Source organism: Cydia pomonella, chromosome 12 (genome assembly GCF_033807575.1).
Source record: "Cydia pomonella isolate Wapato2018A chromosome 12, ilCydPomo1, whole genome shotgun sequence".
NCBI classification, from domain to species: domain Eukaryota; kingdom Metazoa; phylum Arthropoda; class Insecta; order Lepidoptera; family Tortricidae; genus Cydia; species Cydia pomonella.
The window spans coordinates 22259574-22283370 of NC_084714.1; the positions used below are offsets into that span (position 1 = coordinate 22259574).

Here is a 23797-nt window from a genome sequence, read left to right on the forward strand (position 1 = left end):
TTCTTTTCTTCTAAATTTTCAATAAATAATTTACGTGTAACTGACCCCAAAAAGGTTCTCTCAACATATGTCCAAATACTGTCTCGTCTACAAATGATTAGGGACATCAGGCACTTGTTCTAGCCACGGGTCTACAAATCTACATTTAGAAATTTTAGGTGTTGATGTTGGAATTATACATCTATTAATTTTACGTATCTAAGAGGTACTTGGGGTGAAACTTTAAATTCCTAAGAGAAAAGGGGACGGTCGGTTCCTCTCTGGATATTGATATTTTGTAAAATATGTTTAAATAATTTGATGTATAGTAGCCATATCTATACCCCTAAGTTTGACTTTTTTTCTATTTTTTTTTAATAATGTGACAAATAGGGTACCTATATATTTACAAACAGACAGAAACAAATAAACAGATTAAATTTTTTTTAAATACTCCTAAATTTTATAATAATTAGAAATTCACAAAAATTCTAACGTAGGGGCAGAGCTGTGGTTTATATCCAACAAATAGTGTCAAAATATTTTCAATAATTTTAATATCCAGAGAGGAAAATGAGGACTACGGCAGGTAATTCACTCCACAAATATTCGCCATGTGCAACATATTGCCATGACCCTCGACGAAAAACAGTGCATTTAAATTCGCTATGTGCCAAATACCACATAGCTACTTTTTTCTTCCTAACTTTGTTCTGCGAGCACATAGCGGAATTAGTTATTTTTTAAACTAACAAAGATATCAAAAAAAGTGTTTAATGGGTCGACGGGGAATTAAAAAAGGAATTAAAATATGAAATAATCAAAAAATCATAAAAAAACACATAGCGATTTTTTTATTCGCACCGACGATATTCCGGACACTGATGGGGCTGCCGCGTCCCTGCTGGCTTTCCGTGCACCAAAACGGGAACAAAAAATAGTGTGATACTATTTTAATTGTTCAACTTTTAGTTTGTATGTTTTGTCTACACATAACACATAATTTACTAAGTAAGTCTAAATAAAACAGATTGATTGGAATTTTATGTAATACCTACAAAAGGCTACCTAAACAATAGTGCTTAGCTCCTCTAAGTGTGAGCCGGGCTTAATGGAGTCCTAATCAAACATCACTTACGAGTACAGATCCCACGCAATCTCGACACTCAACATGAAAAGGGATGTTCAAGACCGCTTGAAGGATCAACTTATTTTGGAGAAGTATCATTTACCTTTTTGCACTTCGTCTATCCAGCGGTACCTAGACGTCCAGACGGTCTTCGGCTATTTGGTGTTTCAGAGTAAGAGTTCCAGACTGCACGACTTTTACCCATCCGGACTATGACTATGCCTTTACCGAACCTTAGCGAACTCGGCGCCGTCGACTGGACAGAAACGGCTTGGGACAGAGAAGCATGGCGGTCTTTGGTGTCGGAGGCTAAGATCCACTTCGGGTCGTCGCGTCACAGCAGTAAGTACATATCATTGACCTTTCTTTTAGCCGGCTCCAAAACAGAGGGGTTTCTCAATTTTATTTATTTTTTTGGTTTCAGGTCTTTTATTAAAACTCCGTAATTCTGATCGGATTTTTACTAAAAAGGTGTCAATTGATTGATTGATTGATAGGTAGCTCTATACTAGGGACAGATATTTTTCTTTTTTACTATCACAAACCACCACCAATAAACCGCTGTCAGGCACTCCGATTCAGTAATATACTTAATATAGCAAACTAAACACAGCGTTTTCGTTGCTCGAAAAAAATGTTTAACGACCTTCTATTGAAGCTAGTTTCCGTATTTAACCTACTCTGTATAATTTAATCATAAACATTTGTGATATTTGGGACCTTTTAATAAAACAAACAGATACAAACATTGTTTATTATCATTAAACTATTAGGTAAAAGGTGGTTACAAAAGATTATAATGTAGAATGTAGACATGAAGGTATATTGTAGATAAATACAATGATAAATACCTTTGCAAGGTGACATGAATCAAATTTAATAGTACAGTAAGCTTGTAGATTATTTATTTAGGTACAAGTCAATAAAGAAAGCATACACATTCATAGACAATGAGATTCGATCTCCGAATAGAAGGAACAAATAAGCAAAAAATATAGGAAGATTCAATTTATATACTGATGTGCCTCCAGAAACTTTCCAAAATTACGAAATTTTGCACGGTAATATTTTTGTATAGGAACCGGAAACTTCCAATTCCTAAATGAAAGTTTCCTGGAAATTTTTCCTAAAATTTCCGAGAAATATTCGAACTTTTTGGAAGCTTTCCGCAACTCGCACATATGTAACTTTATATATCAAAGAGATTAGTCCTCTTAAAGGTCTAAAAGAAATGAGCGCAATTGATATTTGGTCCCATTTCAACAATCATTTAAAATTTTGTCAGAAAAATAATAACAATAGTTTTACTAAAGTTATATATGATATGGGATGGAACAGTCAGAAGAGAAAAATAATTCTCGGCTCGATTTGAACTTTAAGATACGACAAATATTTGAAAATATGGTCTAGATACGATATAGATCGAATATGTCAGGGTCAAACGTGTCGTTTCTTCAAACAAAAACGTATATCAATCATATCGTCATATTTGACGTAAGTATGTTCAAGTTCGAATCAGGCCGTCTGTATTAGAAGTAGAATAAACATTACATATTGTTTTAGATTTTATAATATTTACTAAATATTTTTAGTTGTTACAGGCAAAAGAGACTTGTTAGCATACCGAGCACACAATTTCTTACTATGTGGGTGGCAAATAAGCACACACCTTGCCAGACAGTAGGCAGCTATCGTATGTCATGGACGCTTACATCTTCAGTGTTTTTACGGTGTATTTTCCCTGGTGACCACCGCCATACATGAGGCGGGAACAAATGGAAATCATTTATATGAAAGCACTTATTCCCGTCTGTGCCCGGCGTTTTTACATGTAAGTCAAACTTTTTAAAAACCGTGTACACTTTTTGAAGAAATACTATTAACCTTTAAAATTCACACTCCTTTGAGGGTCTCTTTTGACCAGATAACTTTAATTTGTTCCAAAACTCTCAAATTCTTATCTCTTATCCAGAATTACAGAGTAAATTGACACAATGAATGGCCGGCAATGTTGATGAAAACCACTGCCGGCGCGTTTCATTAAAGTAGTGCCAGGAATATGAAGAGATTATTTCCGACTTTTATTTAGGCTCCATACCGTCACATTTATATTTGACATAGGTCCACCTGCGCCAAAAATACTTTCTCAAACTGTAGTCAGTTAATCTCCTTAATTCTGGACATCAGTATAGCACATTTCAAGCTCGACAACAATAAACACGCACCGCCGCATACCTTACTATTATTATCCAACGGCATTAAAGCAACAAGGCATTCACTGTCATTAGCCTAACAAACCTTTATAATACGTAACAATACTTAGTACCAACTCGGATGCATCGCTTACAGAATTACCTGGACATTTAGAGCCACCGCACACTAGCGTCTCCCGAGCGTCGGCGTCTAGTCAACACTATGGCTGCTGCTCGACGTAACGTTGGCGCTCGCTACTGCGCTATATAAATTCAGTGCATTAACTTCGGGATCATACAAAAAGTTTTCGATGTAGGGAACTAACAGCACTAAACCCACTGACCGCCAATGATATCAACTGACGCCCGCGGCCACCGCACGATATCAACATTAGTGCATTCACGATTACGTGCTGCATACGATAGGCTCTTGCTTACGTTAAGGCTCAGATGGTGCTAAAACTTGCGTGGCAGTTTACTTACATTGCCGATTACTGAGATACAGCCAATTTAATTGATCGATCAAATACCTCAATGTATGATTACATTATGATCGCATCCGCAAACCCGCATCGCCTAAATGAGCCTTGAAATTGACGATCTACATAAATGCTACTGTATTTACTGATGCTGCTCCCACCGTAAAGAATGAAAGTCCAAGGCAATATTGAAAGGGTTAACACGAAGTCAATGCATTGAAAATTACCAGTACCGTGTCACGGAGCCAATTTGCCTCTCATCAATTTATAAAGGGGTTATTCAGCTAATGGGGTTTGTACGGGCTATTGCAGTTGGCTCGCACGAAACCTCGTGGGCCGTGATTTCCTAGTATCATTTTATTTTAACTAAAAAGGGCTTGATCGCGTACATTACTTATGTTTAACTTCTCCTAACGTTTCGAACGAAAAGTACCTAACGTTCTTGCTGGAAAACTGGCAAAATGATGAGTGAAATAATATTGACCTTCAAATCATCAGATATAGTGAGTGTTGTATGTCAACATTGACAACCCTAGCTTAAAAGTGAATAATCAAAACCAAGTGCGGATAGCGTTAATACCGCGAAGCTAAATATATTGAAACTCTCTGCCAGTCTTCTTGTGACCAAAAACTTGACGTTGACCGAAACGTAGAATGGAATAAATAATTATATTAAGTGACGCGATGAAATCCCGTTTACTTAAAATAACGTGCCAAAACGACAGAAGTTAGTGTGAGCACTTCTTTAGGGCAACTTTAGTGAGCCAGTCTTAATTTTTACATAAAGGTACTGATCTTAGATTAATATCCCTCTATGAATCAATATTTTATATGAGCTTTAACTTCAAATAAGTGTATCTGATTTCGATTCTGATTTATCTGTCTGCGGAAGACTGATATGATGACCTGACTAACTCGCCATTTGTTGCCTCAAAATATCTCGATCCAACATCTGTAACATACCTACAATAAGTGACACATTACAAATATCACTGAATAGCGCACGATCTCTTATCACTCTGTCCGCTAGACCGCACCAGCCGGTTCAGGGTCAGCTTCGGACTCCCACTGGCACTGTCACTATCTCCTTTGGCACAAGTCTTGGTTCTCATTATCATAAGGTCCGTCCGGATGCTCGGTCTTCTCACGTTTGGGGCTACAACGCCGCAGGCATCCGACAGCCTTCTTTTGATGGATAGTGTGCATTTCTTACTTCTATTGCTTTGGCTGCTGGTCGGAGGTAAGGTGCATGGGCTGCCAAAGGTTGTATTGACTCGTTTGTGGTGGTTCGGGGCCATTTCTAGGGGTAGGTTGGCGACGACGAACAGCTCGTAGAAGAGGTCGTCGACGTGGTAGTTCTTCTTGGCGGAGGTCTCCACAAAGACGCAAGAACCGTCTTGAGTGGCGCAGTAGGCGGTTGCTTCTTCTGGTTGTACAGTCCTGTAAAAAAAACTGGATTTTAACAAATATATAAATAATTGCCTTTGTTTATGTTTCTGTACATTTATTGTAAGCTATGTGAGGTGTGCAATAAAGAGTATTGTATTGTAAACAATCGGAAACGCATTCGAATTCAGATCCTGGGAGGTAACTTTAACTTGTATTATACCAAAGACCTAAAAACAAGTTCACAACTAAAACCCGACTATTGAAAATCGCGTTCTAAAAAACTGAAGCGCTGAAGGGATCGAGCGGGGAGGGGGCGGGGCGGTAGGCTTAACCCGAATCTTTCCGGCGTTGGATCGCGCGCTGCGCGCCACGTACGTTGCAGCCAGTAAGATGTCGCTTTGTATCCCACTCACTTGAGCTCTCTGTCGCACTTGTTGCCTGCGATGGCCATGGGCACTCTCGGCACCTGCCTCCGGCCGCGGCTGCCTCCACTGATGGCGCTGGCCTTGGTGTCGAGGATCTGTTCCCGCAGGCGGATGACCTCCTCGAAGGACTCCCGGCTATCCATAGCGAAGACTAGCACGAACAGATCACCTGGGAAAACAAATACTGAAGTTTAAGTTTGCTTGCGATATAGTACTTGTGTGTATAGTAATTTGGCTTTTGTCTATCAGATAAAAAGCCACGACTCTCGCGAGTTCCCCTCGAAATCCTGACAAAGAATCAGACCCCCTGAAATGTGAGGGAGGAGAGATCCTAACGTATACAAACCCTAAGCTTGACACATGTACAATAGTTACATAAGTTTAAGATAATAAACTAGAACCTAAGACACCGGATGAAGACCGGAGGGACAGCCAACTGAGTCAAATCCTTCCTTTAGTATCCGAGTGCTCGCCGTGGGGCTTTACTTTACCGGTTATAATGCATTTACATCGCAAAGGACTCTAGTTTACAATAATTCTTACATAATATGCATAAAAGCATCTCAGCTGAGAACAATAATTTAATATAGCGAAGCTCTTTAACCAGTTTTAAAAAGGTTTATGAGATTAGTTGCAAAATATATTAATTTATCTCGTGCTGAATCACATTTTGGACATAAAACATTGGCTATATTTACTAGCCATTAGATTTTTATAAGTAAAGGGAAAGTAAAAACATTCCCCGCTTCGGGCAAAACTCGAACTTGCGACCTGACATAACATCGATCGCTGTAACCAACTGAGCTATCGAAGTTCGAGTCTTGCCCGAAGCGGTATTCCGATTTTTCCCTTTTTCTTTCATTATTGATGTTGTAGAATCGCTTACAGAAGTTTGCGGATCAATATCAATATAACTTGGGACTCCCGTGCCGTTATGATAGAGCATTGTTACGGTAGATGTCGCTATGCGAATTTCTTATACTACATTTACATTCAGCCCCTGTATATATTCCCTAAATACTGCTGTAGCACGATTGAGCTCGAGTGTGTGTTTACATACTTCCCTACCATTCACTTCGCTTTCGAGTTTCGACAATGGCAGACGTCTTTTTCCTACAAGCGCTCAGCGAGTACTGATAGATGGAGCAGAATGAAAACATGTTGTACACTGCCGATACCGCTCGCGCTGGCGGTCCTTTGACTTCCGCACAAAAAATCGCTCTTTTAGGGAGCGGTGCGCGGCGCGAGTGGCAATGACTGTGGCATGAGAAGTGTCGTGTTACACACTCGTCCTGTCCACTTCCCTGCCCACGTCGCTGCTCACTTCGGCTGAATATACATACGGCATATGAGTATGACGTGTAAAAAAAAAACAGAATGTTAGATGAAACAATCAACAACAACATTACGAAACCAGCAAGCGAAGTCAAATCACAGGCCATCAGAATTCAGCGCGCCGCACTAATAGACTTAGCAAACGGAACGGTTTGCCCCAATTCGAGGTCATTTTTAACCAAATTCTGATTTCTTGATGCAATTACGTTTGTGAGGCTTTTGAGTTAAATAATAGCTTGGCTGGCTACGATCCCTTAACAGCCAAAAACGTCATTCGTATTTACATTAAAGTATTTTTTGTTGAGTTCAGTGAAGTGTGAATATACTCCAGTATTAATTAAAGAACGTCCACGTTCTCTAATTCAAAGTAGCATTTTGTATTTGATTTCAGTATTTAAGAGTTGTGTGTTAGCTGTTATTTAGAAGGTAAAAGCAAACATTTTTTGATTGCATTAGATGTATTCAGTATTCATTTATTTCTTGCTTCCATGGCACATTTTTGGGTAGTTGTAACACATTTCTTATGGTATCACATGGACCCTTAATGGGGTATAGCAAATACAAATAATTTAAATAACTTACAAGGGTACTTAACATAATATAGTGGCTTTTACAAACTTATAACTAACATAACCTATACATGTAACACAAACTTATTGAAAACATTCATTCTATAATTATTATGTAGCAATCATTATGTGGTATTCATTATATGTGTAGCAATTTATGATGATTAAAACGTTTATTATGTGATGACCTATGGCTATAACTTTTTTCTTCCATAAATTCGGTTATAGTATGATATGTTTTTTTAATAAATGCTGCTTTCATTTTCTTTCAAATATATTGTTGTTTTCTACTGATTTGATAATACTGGGGACATGGCTGTAGGTTTGTATCGACGGGTAGTATGGTCCTTTTTTGAAAATGTCAGTTTTTGGTTCCGGCAGAATTAGATCTAAATTAAGGCGGGAGTTTGTTTGAAATTGAATAAATGGATATTTTTACGAACAAATGAATTAATTACAGAAGGTTTTGTCTGGCTGGAGTCATGTAACTTGTGAAATGTTTTAACTAGGGCTATCATTTTGATGTCAACTTTTAGCTTATATCCTGTACTATCATTTAACATTAAAAAAAGTACAGGTCAATGACCTCGTTTTCGAACAAAAGAAGATAAAATGTAAAAAAAGCTTTTAATAACAAAAAAAAAACAATTTTTTTGAAGACAATGTTTATCTTTATTATTGATTCTCGAGAAAGTTTGGAAAATTCTCTGTGTCATTTATGCATATATTTTTTTTAATATGCGATAGGTAAATGGACAGATAATGGTACATTAACCAAGTGCAGTCGTGTTTGGCAGCATAAAACTTTGAATGGTGCATTTTTAAAAGGGTTAGAAAAAACATAGGTATGGGGGGGGGGGGGGGGGGGGTATTTATTTGTATAACATAGTCGCCTTTAATGTCAACGCACTTTTGACATCTTTGAATAAGCATCTCTATTCCTTTGTAGAAGTACTTTGAACCCTTTTGTGTTAAAAATTACCTAAGGTCTTCGTCATTGAAAAAAAAAATTCTTCGCAAGTCTGGCTTTAGGTTTGGGAATAAAAAGTAGTCACTGGGAGCCATGTCGCCACCACTTAACACTTCCTGTTAGACGCTGTTGATAGGTATTTTCAAGAGTGGGTTCCTCCAATGGTCTTCCATTATACCCCAGGTCTTCGAGAGCGTCCTGACCAAATCGAAACTAGTTTACCCAGTTTATTTACTCGCCGGACACGCCACCTAAACGATCTTTGATTTGAGCGGGAGATAATCCTTCTTTAACCAGGACTTTAAAGACGCTCTGATACTAAATTTTCGACATTGTTAAAAATCTTGTGACAACGTTGACTTTCACTAAACCAAACAAGTACACAAATAAAGCATACAAGTTGATGCTTTTCTGTTTAAAAACGACTGATAAGATGTGCTATACAACAGGGCATAACATGTCATAAATCAGATTATCAATAAAGATCGCATTTTTAGTGCTCCGTAAAAAATTTTGTTCACGAAGCACTTAGGGGATCACTTCGGTCTTTGAAATTGGTTAAATTCGTTTTTCCTTCTGTTTCCGATAGCGACAACTTACAGTAATAGAGTACGATTTAGGTCATGTTTACCCTACTCAATTAGAACAGTGAATGATTTAAACAGTAATGGTCAGTACAAATAGTACACCGAAGCCAATGACAACACGTCAGGAATTTTTGTGTATAATTTTATTTCTGTCGCTTACGAGTATAATCGGATCTGCCGGCGCGGAAGGGTCCCGGCTGTCCCGAGGGACACCTGACTACGGTAGCCATACAGTGGACGGTGTAGGGACACGTCTTGGACTATTCCTTTAAAACTCGGAAAGGCTAAAGTTGATCGATGCAATAAAGCACAGAAATAAGTTCTTTAGCTGAAGAATTCAAATTGGGCAGTGCGAAGAAGGTAACATAACAAAGTAAATGACTGAACAACAATTTGGTATATGTTTTGTAGAGTATTAATTAAGCTCTGATTTCATGGATTGCAAGTTCAGTTTTTTCATACATTGCAAAGAACTTAACCTTATAAAACTATTTAACCAATCAATATTTTTCAATGTCGATCAGGCTAATTCGAACGTACACCGACCTTATAATGATATTTTAATCATATTATTTAGTTATAGTGCGTCTCGCCCGGGCTAAAACATATGCTGGTAAGTACGACTGAAATGCACCATATTCGAATGCCATCAGTTCGAAGTCAGTCTGATATCATGTACATTCGCTGTCTGATATCGGTACAATTAGCTTGAATGTCATTGAAATGTCGAATTCATCATTTATAAGTATCATTATGAACTACAATTTTGAAATATTGAAGCACTCCGAATATGCATAAATTATCGATTTTACGGATCTACCATCGACTTTTAACAACTCAATCAACTTTACTAATTTAGAAATACAATAGGTATTCACATAAACATTTAGCAGTAGTTAGTTAACATGATTTAACTTGTATTGCGTCCCACTGCAAGACAAAGGCCTCCCCTGTGTTTCGGCCCTCATATCACGGCTTTGTGCATACACTCACAAGTCCCCACTAGATGACTCCAGGGTATCTACCTCCTTCTGGCCTGCCTTCGCCTAGGGTGATTTGTGGTGATTAGGTAAATATTTTGGCCCATCTTTCCAGATGCATCCGACAGATACGTGTCCCGCTCAATCCCACTTGAACTTGTCGGCCTACAAATCTAAATCTAATTCGATCTACAAACAACATCGGACTTTAAATCCCGCCTTGGCCACCCTACTCCGAAGGGCTATGTAAGCCATTTGGCTTGTTGGGAAGTTTGCTCGGACAAGCTTCAGTTTCCTATTTATACCTTCCGCTCTGATTTTATTGGCCCTTCCAAAAGAAACTATTTGTGGACATCTTAAGGATACTCTTTATTAAATTGTTCATATTATTGAAAAGGAAAACTAGTTTGCTCTAGCCCACTTCACTCAAATATAGCCGCTATTATTGAAGCTTACTTTACCAATTGTATGTACATACCTACTAGCTAGATAGCCCTGATTGAAATCTAAAGTGAGCATCATGCAGATTTGTACACTGTTCAAGGCTAGCAAAAATAGTGGCCAGAGATATTGGTTTGTATTGTAGTTGGATTTGTCGGAGGAGACACCCGTCTTATTTTTTACTGTAGGTACAAACTATTGTCTTCACAAGGTCATCGCGTAGTTGTGTCAAATTCTTATTACTAATCACAGTGACCACCTTCCAATAAGGATACCTTATACTAAAAAGATTCTGTTAAATATTCACACAATCCATGTAAATTTTCATTACGAATGTTATTTAGCTAACTTAAATTGCTTATATTAATAACTATAATTCTAATTTTAGCCATTTTAGTATAAGGTGTTTAAAGGTGGCCAGTAAAAGACGATTTACCCAAAATTATTTTTTTCATTGTTTTATACGCCTTAGGAAGGCGCCCAGCAACCAATCTGACCTACCGTTGGAATAAAAATTTCACAGAAATCTACTGATGATTGCTTTGCCGAAAAACGGAAATTACGAAAAAATAATAAACTGTTATATTATTTTCGTTGATCGGATACAGATAGAGTTTACCTACCTACCTCACCGGGCCGCAGTGTAGTGTATAGGTACGTACCTAATTTGTATCTGAGTACCCAACGGTGTATAATGTTTGAATGGCATTCAACTTTTACAGATTGATCTCGAAAGTGCGTCGCGCTCGTACTTAGGTATAAATATATTAGTGCGAGCGAGATGCGGATCTTTTGGTTCCTTAGGATCTTGATATGATTCTGAGTGGATTTTATTGGGTGCCCAAATAAGATTTAATGTACATAGATGTGCATAACCATGATTCAAGGAAGGTTCTTCAAATATCGAACTTTACAAAGGCAAAACTCGATGTAACCACTACCTAGGTTAAAGTTGGGGTTTAAAATATAAGTTTACCAGGTACGTAACTCTATTAAGAAACTCCTGCTTCCAAAGTGTCTCCTTCCGTACAGTTGGTACAGTACGCAATTAGAAATTCTAGAGATTCCAGACCGCGCGAAACTGCGAATGTCCTAACTTTTCAGACAGCCTTGAAATGTTTATCGCTTCCAGATTAAGGTGACGTTCAGATTCAGACTGCACGAAAAACATGACAACTATTTTAATTTATGTATATGCTGTACCTAATTTATTTTTGATTATATTTTCGTATAACATCTACATAAATTCAAAAGTCTAAATTATAATGACTCAATTTCACGAGAATCTGCGTTTTTAGGACTTTAAGAGTCTTTCAAGCCATGACTTAAGTTTACTATTGAACAACCAAATTAGTGTACTAATTAAAATAGGCTAAATGGCGCAACAATTAGGTCCACGAGAATTCTTAGATGAGAACACCAAGGAATCTTTATCAACACTAACAACCCTCGCTTGTTTGAAGTGTTGAAACATGCACATTAGTGGGACTAATGCCAGTGATGCTATCACGTGTTAACAGAACTCGCCGGCCACAAGATGACCTCCTCTACTCATTCGTTGGGATCGCCGCCCTAATGACCCGGATTATAGTAACAGATTGAGCCACTCAAGATGGAAGAGAAATTTAAAACAAAGAGGTTTTCATGCAAAACAAGGAGATCAAAAGGATTTAAGTACACATGTCGCGGAAAGACGTGCAAGGAACTTGTGATTCTAACTTTTATAAATGATTTATTCTGAAGGTGCACGAGATATATTTAAACCCCGACGCAAAATGAGGGATATGTGTCTCATAGTGTTGTAAAATGTCTTTCTGTCTGTAGCACTATAGCTCTTAAACGGGTAAACCGATTTGAATATTCGTTTAAAGCAGACTTTCTAGCGCTGATTCGTAGGCATATTTGTGACACAATGTTTGTGGTATTATTTAAGAATAAATAAATAAAATGAATGAATCAAAATCGTGTCATCAATTTCATTGTGTTGGGGGTTTTTTATGCGATTTTTTTTACCGTAAATTTACGAAGTATCATATTGATTGTTAGGGTTCCGTAGCCAAATGGCAAAAAACGGAACCCTTATAGATTCGTCATGTCCGTCTGTCTGTCCGATTATGTCACAGACACTTTTTTCCGAAACTATAAGAGCTGTACTGTTCAAGCTTGGTAAGTAGATGTATTCTATGAACCGCATTAAGATGTTTACACAAAAATAGAAAAAAAAAACAATAAATTTTGGGGGTTCCCCATACTTAGAACTGAAACTCAAAAAATCTTTTTTCATCAAACCCATACGTGTGGGGTATCTATGGATAGGTCTTTAAAAATGATATAGAGGTTTCTAATATCATTTTTTTTCTAAACTGAATAGTTTGCGCGAGAGACACTTCCAAAGTGGAAAAATCTGCCCCCCCCCCCCCCCCCCCCCCCCCGTAACTTCTAAAATAACAGAATGAAAAATCTAAAAAAAATATATGATATACATTGTCATGCAAACTTCCACCGAAAATTGGTTTGAACGGGATCTAGTGAGTAGTTTTTTTTTCAATACGTCATAAAATTTAAAATAAAAAATTTTTTCATCAGACCCATACGTGTGGGGTATCTAGGGATAGGTCTTCAAAAATGATATTTAGGATTCTAATATCATTTTTTTCTAAACTGAATAGTTTGCGCGAGAGACACTTCCAAAGTGAAAAAAAGTGTGTCCCCCCCCTGTAACTTCTAAAATAATAGAATGAAAAATCTAAAAAAAATATATGATATACATTACCATGCCAACTGCCACCGGAAATTGGTTTGAACCAGATCTAGTAAGTAGTTTTTTTAATACGTCATAAATGGTACGGAGTCCGACTCGCACTTGGCCGCTTTTTTTTTCACATATTCATTCATTTCACATACCTATACTCAATAAGCGATCATAGATAATAGTTCACCTATAGCAAGTAAAATCAAATGATTAATTGTCATTAAAGCAAAGATGTCGTGTTTGTATGCAGGTGGCGGCGAGCTAAACAGGCTGCACTTTGATGCGGTTTGTCGCAGCTCGGGGCGCTCGAGCGGAAGGTTCGTCGACCTGTTCACTTTATACTGCTTCACAAATATTATAACAACATATTGATTCAATTCGATAACGACTGTAGAACGATGCCACTGTGTCCAATACCTATTCAATTTCCTATTGAACGAATTTCAATCATTCAGTGTGAAGAAAATCGGAACGATATCAAGTGTTACTGGAAGTATTGCATTTAAATTTTATCGGGTCAGAGGTTTAGGGTTAGAGACGGCGTAGCTTTATTTGACTTTCATAAGCGCATTGTAATATGCCTATTTGAAAAATAAACTTTCTCTTTATCTTTAAAGTTTCATTCCTTTTAGATGAGCCCTGGTTTGTAAGGTAGCATGAAAAAGTGTGAGTTATGGAAAATATTCTTCTAACAGGGCCAGTTAATGATTTCTTCAACAATTCCCAGTTACTCGTTAATAGCAAAATCAGTTCAACAATAAATTTTTTAGCTCATTGGACGTTCCAGGTTAATTTTGTGACTTCCGTTGACTGCGGACAATCGTGAAGGATCCGTTTTCCTTAGAAGGCACATGCAGCCCGTCTGCCTCACTAGCAGTAACGCAGTAACGGCTACGGAAAAACCAGTTTGGATTTGGTATTTATTGCGTAAGAATACGGTATCAATTGATCGAATTTCTCATCGGCTGTTACGTCTGTTATGCGTGGTAGGGCTACATCGTCGATTATACCGTATTTTTGTATTCCGAGCACGCTCACAGCACTAATGGCTCAAGGCCCGGGAAAGGACGTTGGCTCTGACATTCTGCTGATAGGAAGCCATCACAGCAAACTCGGGAACATGTACACACGTTACAGATACATAATTGTACCAGCGTTTTGATTGTAGTGTGCTGAGTTCTATGATTTTGTTAAAACTGGCATATTTGGATATAATTATTTATATTAATAGGGTCGTTAGGGCAACATTGGATCGGGGTAGCACACTGAGTCAACTTTATGGTGAATTTAACTTTGAAAATAATTATGCTAACGCTCTTAGCTAAATAAATTGTCATTTTTATACATATTAGTATTCATAAAAATAATTCCACCTATGAAGTTTCAGAATTTTGTTCCTTATTGAATGTTAGCTACCTCGAAGTTTTTTTTATGCACAACTTTACAGAAAATCAGCGTATTTCATAATTGAGCACTATCGTTACAAAGTTGATATCGTTTGTTACAAATTTAAAATACTGGCACACCACTTTCACTGCGGCATGCTCACATGCATCGCCAGTTCAAGTACACGTATCTGAATTTATTTCCCGCACATCTTTGCTCGGATTTCTCACTTCTCTCTAATGGCGTAAATGAAAATATGATTTATTTATCGCCTTGTGTGAGATACGAACTTAATCAAAGACGCAAGTCGGCTTTGTTCAGTGAGCTACCGTCTCCCGTCTTTGACTTAATTGTACTATTATTGGGCTTTAATAGAAAAGGTTTACTTCAGACATTTCATAGCGTAAGTATTATACAACCAAAAATATAAAATAAAAATGAAATAAATAAATGATTAACTCATAGAAACGGGACCTAATCGCTTATTAAGTTTACCTTCGATTAAGTCTGGTTTCTATGAGTTAATAATGTGTAAACACCGAGAAATTTAAATAATTAAATCATTTAATTCAGACTAGGCGATCCATATTTTTGATAGTAAACTAGAAAAACTTACACCATATGTTAGTACTTACGAAATAAACTTAAAATTTAAATGTGAGGCGGCACTCTAAGCTACGCTGCAGTCGGCTACATGTGCCGTACTCAGCTGATAAGAAAAACGTGTAGTTTATAGATGTAGAAATATTCCTAGATTTAAGTATAATACCAATCTCGAATATTTTTTTATTAACCAAGATATGAGTGTAGCTTACTCGAAATAAATGATTTATTATATAATTATTATATTAAGCTTTCAGTAAAAGTCCTCGGAAGGCTGTTGCTTCTGCCTCGTACGCGCTTTACGAGTAGCAGATGCTATTCTTTTACGTCTAATAGCGTAAAAGTCATCCATAAAATAATAAAGCTATTAATTTAGGATAATTATCATGCACAAATCAATTATCATAACAAATAAAGTCCGTGACCGTATGAGTCAGAGTTTGAGTCTACAAACACCAGTTTCGAAGCCATACGACCCGCTTAACTAGCCATGATTCATAAATTTTCGACATTTGTTACCGATACGCGTTGAACTCATTTAGACGGTTATCACACTGACATCAAGTTATCAGTGTAATAACCGCCTTACACATTACAAAATATCTCAAACAAACAGCCATAAAGTGGCCGATTCAGACTTAACAACTTGTTATGGTTGTGCACTGGTACTAGCTGGAAGTGGCTGGTGGCTTTTGATACGACCTTGACTATCTTCTTTGTGATTGGCGCGCACCTCACGCCACTTTCACTTCTTTTCACATGCACCAATCAGAGTAAGCGATCTTCAAGATCGTGTGAAAAAAAGATCAAAACAGGTTATTAAATCGGAATGGGGCTCAAGGTCGTATAGGCTGATTAAATGGAAAGCGTCCACGTTGCGTCATCTTCGTTAAGGCTTATTGAGGACGTCGTTATTCGCTAGTGTGTAATTATGCTAACTTCATGGCACCGTAAAACGGGATAACTACGTAAATAACGAGATATCTGAGCAAGGCGAGGGTAAAATGACAGTCAATGGCGCCTAATATAGCTACTAGACATAGCTCACTAATCACTATTCATGAAGATACTACCGTATTTTGTTATACATTATTTTTAAAGAATAGTTATTTTATGTCTAGTAGGTACAAAAACAAAGACAGCTTTCCTTGACTGATTTCATCGTAAAACGTAATATAATTATAGGATAAGATTGCCAACAGTGAACCAGGAGCTGATACAGATTTAACAATTAGTTACGGCTTATCACTTATTTGGCACGACCTTAAAAACCGTCCATGCTAAATGAAGTGAACGTCGTGCGTGAGATACCATCATGCCAATCAGCACGACGATCGCCAAGGTTGTATCAAAACCAGTTTAGAACCATAACATATTGTTGAATTAGAACCGACCTCAATATAGTCAATGTCATAAAGGCTGATTCGTAATTAACGTGGTTTACGTCTATTTATTTACGTAAATAAAAAGATATTTGAGGAAGACGAGGGTAAAATGGCAGTCGATGGCTCCTAATGTTACAAAAACATAGGTATGGTATTTTCAGAACTTGACGAAAAATTACATACATTTTTTTCTAAATTTGAATTTCGTATTTGTTCCGAATGTACAATTGCACAGAATGAAGAGTTCTTCAAGCCAAATTTTATCAAAATCTGCGAATAACGAATAAAAAATGCGTCAAAAAAAATCGGCCCAAAGACTTTTTTTTTCACTTTCAACTTTAAAGAATCTTTATTTTATAAGTAGTACAAAAACAACGACAGCTGCCATTATCTGATTTCATCGCAATACGTAATAGGCTTAGGTTGCCAACAGTAAACCAAGTAGTAGATTATAAACCTCCGGTGAAACTCGAACATATTAAAATTATTTTTTACTGGGTACGTGATTAACCCCCAGTCCCCAGTCTGGGTACGTCCCCAGTCGGCAATCAGCGCGCGTCAATACGGGCATTCGTCAAAAAACTAGCGTTCCGATTCGAACTTTAGATACGATACGGATCGGATGGATGTCAGTGTCAAAAGTAACGTTTCTTCAAACAAAAACGTCACTTTTATATCCGATCCATATCGTATCTAGACCTAATATTTGACGTATCTTAAAGTTAGAATCGGGCCGTAGGTCTACTTTGTCGGGAACGGGAACGTAACGTGCCGTATGGCAGCTACCTTAATAATCGGCAGAAATCTGTATTACATCTATACCGTTGAATTCACCGCTCAGTTATCAAACGTTATCATGCCAAATACTCACCGGGTTCTTAACTTTAACAGAAATGTTAAATAAATAGCGTCACCGACTCGCGAACCCGACACTTCTGGAAACCGCAAAGTTATTTTGAGATTTTCGACATCATCATAAAAGTATTTCGTCGTTTTATTTTTTTACAATGTTGCCAATTTAAAATTCGTGACTAAGTATCGTTTAAAAATGTATACTTGGTCATTGTTAAGAAATAATTTTGTATCTTAATAATTTTCTTTGTTCGCTAAACATATTTCCCATGAACGGTAAGGACCGGTGTTATCTCCATCGCATCCATCCATCCATCGGTGTTAGATTAAAGTTTATGTAAATACATACACTTTAATCTAATACACTTTAGATCTCATTCCCATTTACCGTTAAGAAAATGCCAGCTTTTTGTCGCTAATCTGGCAAAGGAGTCTAGAATACTAAAAAGGCTAGACTGCTAAAAGGGCTGGAATGTTAAAAAGGTTCCAAGTTGAACGCAATTATTGAGAGCGCTCCTTTGAATACTCGATGTAATGAAGTTAAACGCTAATGCATTTTGATGCAGCTGCAACTGTTGCCGATCTTTCTATTTGGTATTTTTTAAATTATGTATTAAGTAGTTTGTCGTAGCTGTTTATCAAAGCTCCAAATTACATTATTACAAGACTACTTAATAAATGAATAAACAAATAAATTAAATACATATTTGGCTACAATCTTACACAAAACATATGGTACTAGACGACAAATTATTTGTGTTATACACCGTGTTTCTTTTGGATTTCCGTTAATTTCAAGGGTGCAGTCCCGAGCTTAAATTAAGTAACTTTCTCAAAGACACCGGTATTCTAATTAACTCTATTTCGAAGATAATCAATAATTTATAACAATAATATAACCCCTCAATGGTTGAACATGGGATTAAAAGTTTGAACATGTATTTCATATACTTTTTTATGTTTTAATTCTTTGACACTTGGAGAGCCTTTAATTAAACCTCTAAATCTTATTAATGGGTATTATTATCTTTCTCGGACCGTAGGGACCTTATACATCTCCAAACTTAATATAATAAAGTTATCATAAAAATTGGACATTACTTGAATTTGTTATGAAATCCAGAGAAGTTCGGCATTAGGGGACCATCGAGGAAAGCTGGGCTTAAGGAAACCTAAATTAGGCAAAGCCACTTAGGAGTCCGTGCCGCTCAGCTATCCGGTACGATAAAAATTCAAAATGCGTAAAAGCGCAATACATTTACTCTGAATTTGTCTTTTTATTCAAATTTATATCTTAACATAGAAGTATTAAAATTGAATTTACTATAAGTAGCAAACTATATGGATTTTAAATAGTATTTTGTTGTTGACCAAAATGTTTGATACATATTTGCTGTTAATTAGAAGTTATCTTAATGTTTTTTTTTTGCAAAGTTTTACAAATTACTCAATTGCAAAAAATAAAGTAGAATCACAGATTTTACTAGTGTTATTATTTCTAAAACCTACCTCTCAAAATTTAACCTCATGAGGCTCTTAATGAAAAAACATCGGACAAGATCGAGTCGGACTCGCCCACCGAGGATTCCGTACTTTTTAGTATTTGTTGTTATAGCGGCAACAGAAATACATCATCTGTGAAAATTTCAAAAGTCTAGCTATCACGGTCCATGAGACACAGCCTGGTGACAGACGCACGGACGGACGGACAGCGGAATCTTAATAATAGGGTCCCGTTTTACCCTTTGGGTACGGAACCCTAATGATGTTGATACGTACAAGTATATGAAATTCAAAAATTTATTCCCAAGTTTTATTGAGAATCCCAATTACAAAATAAAACAATTGTTTCTGTAACTCTTAAATTATTAACAGCAAAATGTTGTAATAATTATTTCAATATAACGGTTTCCTGTTCGAATTCTACAAGTAAACTAGCTTCTGCCCGCGACTTCCTATATCCTCTATCCTCCTCCTCCTCTTCCAGTTATCTTCAATATGCATTTATAATATACAATACAATAATTGATTGTACGAGAGAGTATTATTTTATTAGGTTACAGTTTTTTCTTACGTATCTAATTTTTTATAATAATATAAGTGTTTTCAATTTCAATCTTAGTAATGTACAGTAGCAAAAATGTTTTTGGTGGTATGTTTTTTTAGCATGGATTTTTTTTTATGTTCCTTTTTATGTCTGTTTTTGTCTGTTTTCTGTTGCGTTGACGTATGTGCCGCCACTATCATAGTTTTGAGTCAGGTCCCCACTGAAAGCCAGCGCCACGGATTGCCGCGGCATTATGCTGAGTGGAGATCCTATTTTAGCGTCCAATGTTTTTCCTTCTCTGTATGTTCTTCTTTTTCCAAATGTAATGTGTTATGGCGTTAAATAAATGTATTTTTTTTCTATCTTTCTATTAGAAATGATCATTATGCTACATTAAGTACGTCACAAGTCACAATCAGCCTAGTGTTGGTTAAGACTCAAGTCCTTCGAGTCCTCTGCTTTAAGACTCGACTCAGTTTTTCAGACTCTCATAATTAAGATGGAACTCTAGTTCTTTTTAACTTATTAGAGACTCGAGTCTTTTGTAGAGACTTAAGTCCTTTTCGGAGAACTTGTATTTTTTTACAAATAACTTCGAAATGCGTTGTCTTTATGTGAAATTCATGGATGTACATAACATAAATCATACAATAACGCATATTTACTTTACTGTTGTTTAGGTAAAACGTATAAAATTGTTGACTGAGTCTTTATACGGAGACTCGAGTCCTTTTGAGTAGCGCTCAAAAAAGATTCTATAAAGGACTCGACTCGGGACTTAAAAGGCTCAGAAGTTTATTAAGCTCTGAGTCTCGGAAAAACAAGTCGAGTTCTTCAATTTAGACTCAAAAGACTCGAGTTACTACCAACACTATCAGCCAGTGTTTGGCGTACAATATGAGCCCTGAATTTTCTGTGACAAATAGTGCTAGAGATTGCGGTGAACATAACGGAGTAGGTATTCTCAACAGTCTAAATACATTTCTTTTCATGTAGAGGAAATCCGAAATGTTTCCACGTTATTTGCCGCGCACTCATCGAATCCCTAAGGACTGCTGAAGCGGGCAGTGATGCCAAAAAGCTGCGGAATCTACACTTAAAAATAATAAAAATAGGTCTATGTTTTTAGAAGTTCAATCAAAATTGCACCAATTTCCGTAACTAGACCGGGCAACACACATTTATTTGATGAAAGTCATGAAAGTTATCGGTTTTCACTGGAACGTCCAAATTCAATTGCTGAATATAGCTAGTTGTAGAAATCGTTTTAATGTAATAGAATATTCAATGTACAGTCAGCATCAATAGTTGCGGATGAAACAACGCGCCAAAAGTATCTGACATCCCGGATAACTTTTCCAAATGTAGATAAATTTCTAAAATTCTCGTTCCAAAGTATGTGTTTTACCGTCTTAGTAGTTCTATAATAAAGACATCACTTTTTGAAACGTTATTTGATCCGCTAGTTTTAATGCTGACTGTACTCTGAATTCGGTTTATATTTTAACAGATGAATTTTTTTTATATGTATTTTTAAAAACAAAATGATTAATTTACTGCGTTGTCATGAAAATATGCTTTAATATGTCTACATGCTGCACCAAGAAATGATACTAGAGGTCATATAAATTATTACGATGACATCTAAACATAAAATGATAAAGACAAAATATTAGGGCGCTAATTCGAACCTACCAAATTCATGTTAATTTATTTGATTTGGTTCACGTACCTACTTACAAATTTTAATGCAAGCCTAATAAAATATTAATAACATACTTATTATTATTTTTTAAATCGAATGAATCTCGAATAGACTAAAACAGGCAATAAATAAGACAAATGAACAGCTCCCGCGACCTGTCCACCGTAGCCATTAATTAGTATCGCTTTACAATAAACTGGACACTTCTTGTTTTGCCTGACTTGATAACGGTCGACAGCGGGGTATTGGTTTTCATGCGAACATGATATACTGTCAGTTAATTAGAAGCATGTAAGTATTGGACTTAAGTCTCGTGTCACTAAGAGCAAAATCCTTTCTTGTTTTTTTTCCACGTGCCCCGTCTTATCAGTCCCAAAGAAAAGCATCAACAGTAAAAATTTCATTGAATCAGTACAGGGGCCTAGCCAAGAAGACAAACGTACATTGACAAATGCCGATCGAAAGGAAACTCATTTAATGTCTCGAGAATTCGAGATGACAGATGGAAGAAAAAGTCACGTGATCATTACCATACAATAATTCACTTTCGATTGGCGTCACTTAGCTAGCTGGTATACATTTTTTTATAGCCAACGGCATTCAAAGATCTCTTTAGGGTCTCGTTAAGTATTCTAGAAACGGCCGAAAGTATTTCCTATGCTGCTTTTTGTCTTGATAGGATAGTAGGATAGGTTAATCCCGGATTGAGTTAAAAGTTCACGTTATGTCGAGTCATATTGAGCCAATCAAGCTGGAACATCTATTCGTAGACAATCGAAAATGACGTAATAATCTAACTCAGAACGCCTACCTGTTACTAAGGAACGCTGTTAGGGCCCCGTAAAACACCGAACCCGCAGAACTGTACCTCAGGGCTCTTAGGAACGAACTTCTTTTAGCTTACCTGTCAGGAAGGAGAGTCTCCTCATGGCCGGGAAGGGGTGATTGCCTGAAGTGTCCAGTAGGTCCAACTGGTACACCTCTCCTCTAATTCGGTAGAGCTTGCGGTGGAAGTCCTCGATGGTGGGCGTGTAGGAGTCCTCGAACTTGGTGCCGAGGAAGCGCGCCACCAGCGACGTCTTGCCCACGCGAGCTGATCTGGGGAAGAGCGAGTTGAATAAGAAATTGATAGATTTATAAGAAAGTGTTCAACCCAAACTGAACTAAAACCAGCAGCAGGCAGAGATAAAGCTTTGCATAGAATATCAGCGGCGCTTCCATGTGTACTGCTGGTTTTAGCTTCAAGAAGGTCGATTCTAAATTTACAATTTGTTATAGTTTCGATCTGGTTTTGATACGATTTTGAGAAACCGATCTTTCTCTTTTACTCTCACTAAGACGTAACTAGAGTGAACTTCGATGTTCTCCGTTATAGCCCTGACTGGAATCTTTTTCATTATTGGTATATTCAATAAATATATTAATTAATTATTCAATGAATATATATGGTATATTCAAGAATCTCATATATTATGGGTCATGTGGATCTGAAGGTATGCTATTTTTTTATCCAATAAATTTATGGGTACTTATCCCTTACACATATCGATACTAAAATGATATCTAAATGATGTCATTTTGACATCGTTTGCTTGCATTTCGGACCTACGAGTACCTATTTGATAGCATAGGTATGGCACAAACGAGACGCACGGACAAATGTTAACAAATGAAATAATATACGAGTAGATATGGTTTTGACATCAAAATGTAGTTCGAATTGGCCTCATATATTACACGACTCTGCTCTAGTGAAATCTAGTGCCTCACCCGCCGAATTGTTATATCAACTGATAGTTACTTAAAATAAAATATATCGTTATATAAGTATTAATATTGTTTAATTTATAGCGTTGGTTGCGAAAAATGGCTTCGAGTTAATCTTGTCTTTTAACTTTCAAAATATTCTCGTTAATACTAAAGAGACAAGCTTAGCGTAGGAAATGAAAAGAAAATTAGAACTACCACCCACTGGTCGTCATTCAAAAGGAAGTCTTGCGAAAGGCAGAGAAAGAGCAGCTTAAAATATAAAAGACGAGAAAAGGGAAGAAAGGTTGTCAATTTCCCTCCCACTTAGGGCTTCCAATCCCGCATGCCCTTGCGGGATCTCGGTATCGGCGGGACCAAGATTTTTTTCTGGTGCGGGATCCCGGTATAAAGGGATCCCGCGTTTGTTGATAAAAAAAGGTTAAAAGTTAACAAACTAACATTAAATAAGAAATCAATTAAGATAAGTTCTCTTAACAAAAACAATCGAACGATTAACCAGGCGGGCGACCACGCGCAACGCATCTTAGCTGTTAGTTTTCACGCATGCGTAGTCCGTGTGCGTTGCGCGCGCCGCGCCGCCGGCCGCCGTCGTCTCGCTCGTCAGTGTCATGACGCAAAAGCATGTGTCCCCGTTATACTTTTCAATCCCGCAAATCCCGCGGATCCCGCATGTCTAATCCCGCAGTAAGCGGGAGTGAAAAATCGTGCGGGATCTCGGTATTTCGAGATCTCGGTATACCGAGATTGGAAGCCCTACTCCCACTGATTAAGGGAAAATTAATTTATGCTTCTAAATACTCGTACATATAAAATATACGAGTC

General features: G+C 37.1%; 1 protein-coding gene across 1 annotated transcript in view; it reads right to left on the bottom strand.

The window, feature by feature from the left end:
- Nucleotides 1-889: 889 nt before the first annotated feature.
- LOC133523861 (GTP-binding protein Rhes) overlaps nucleotides 890-23797 on the bottom strand; it is a 101087-nt gene continuing 78179 nt past the window's right edge. The window contains exons 3-5 of the mRNA XM_061859611.1: nucleotides 22110-22303; nucleotides 5582-5762; nucleotides 890-5219 (exon numbers count right to left, since the gene is read on the bottom strand). Coding sequence (XP_061715595.1) covers nucleotides 4769-5219; nucleotides 5582-5762; nucleotides 22110-22303 — 826 coding nt within the window. The 3' untranslated portion in view covers nucleotides 890-4768. The remainder of the gene's footprint in view (nucleotides 5220-5581; nucleotides 5763-22109; nucleotides 22304-23797) is intronic.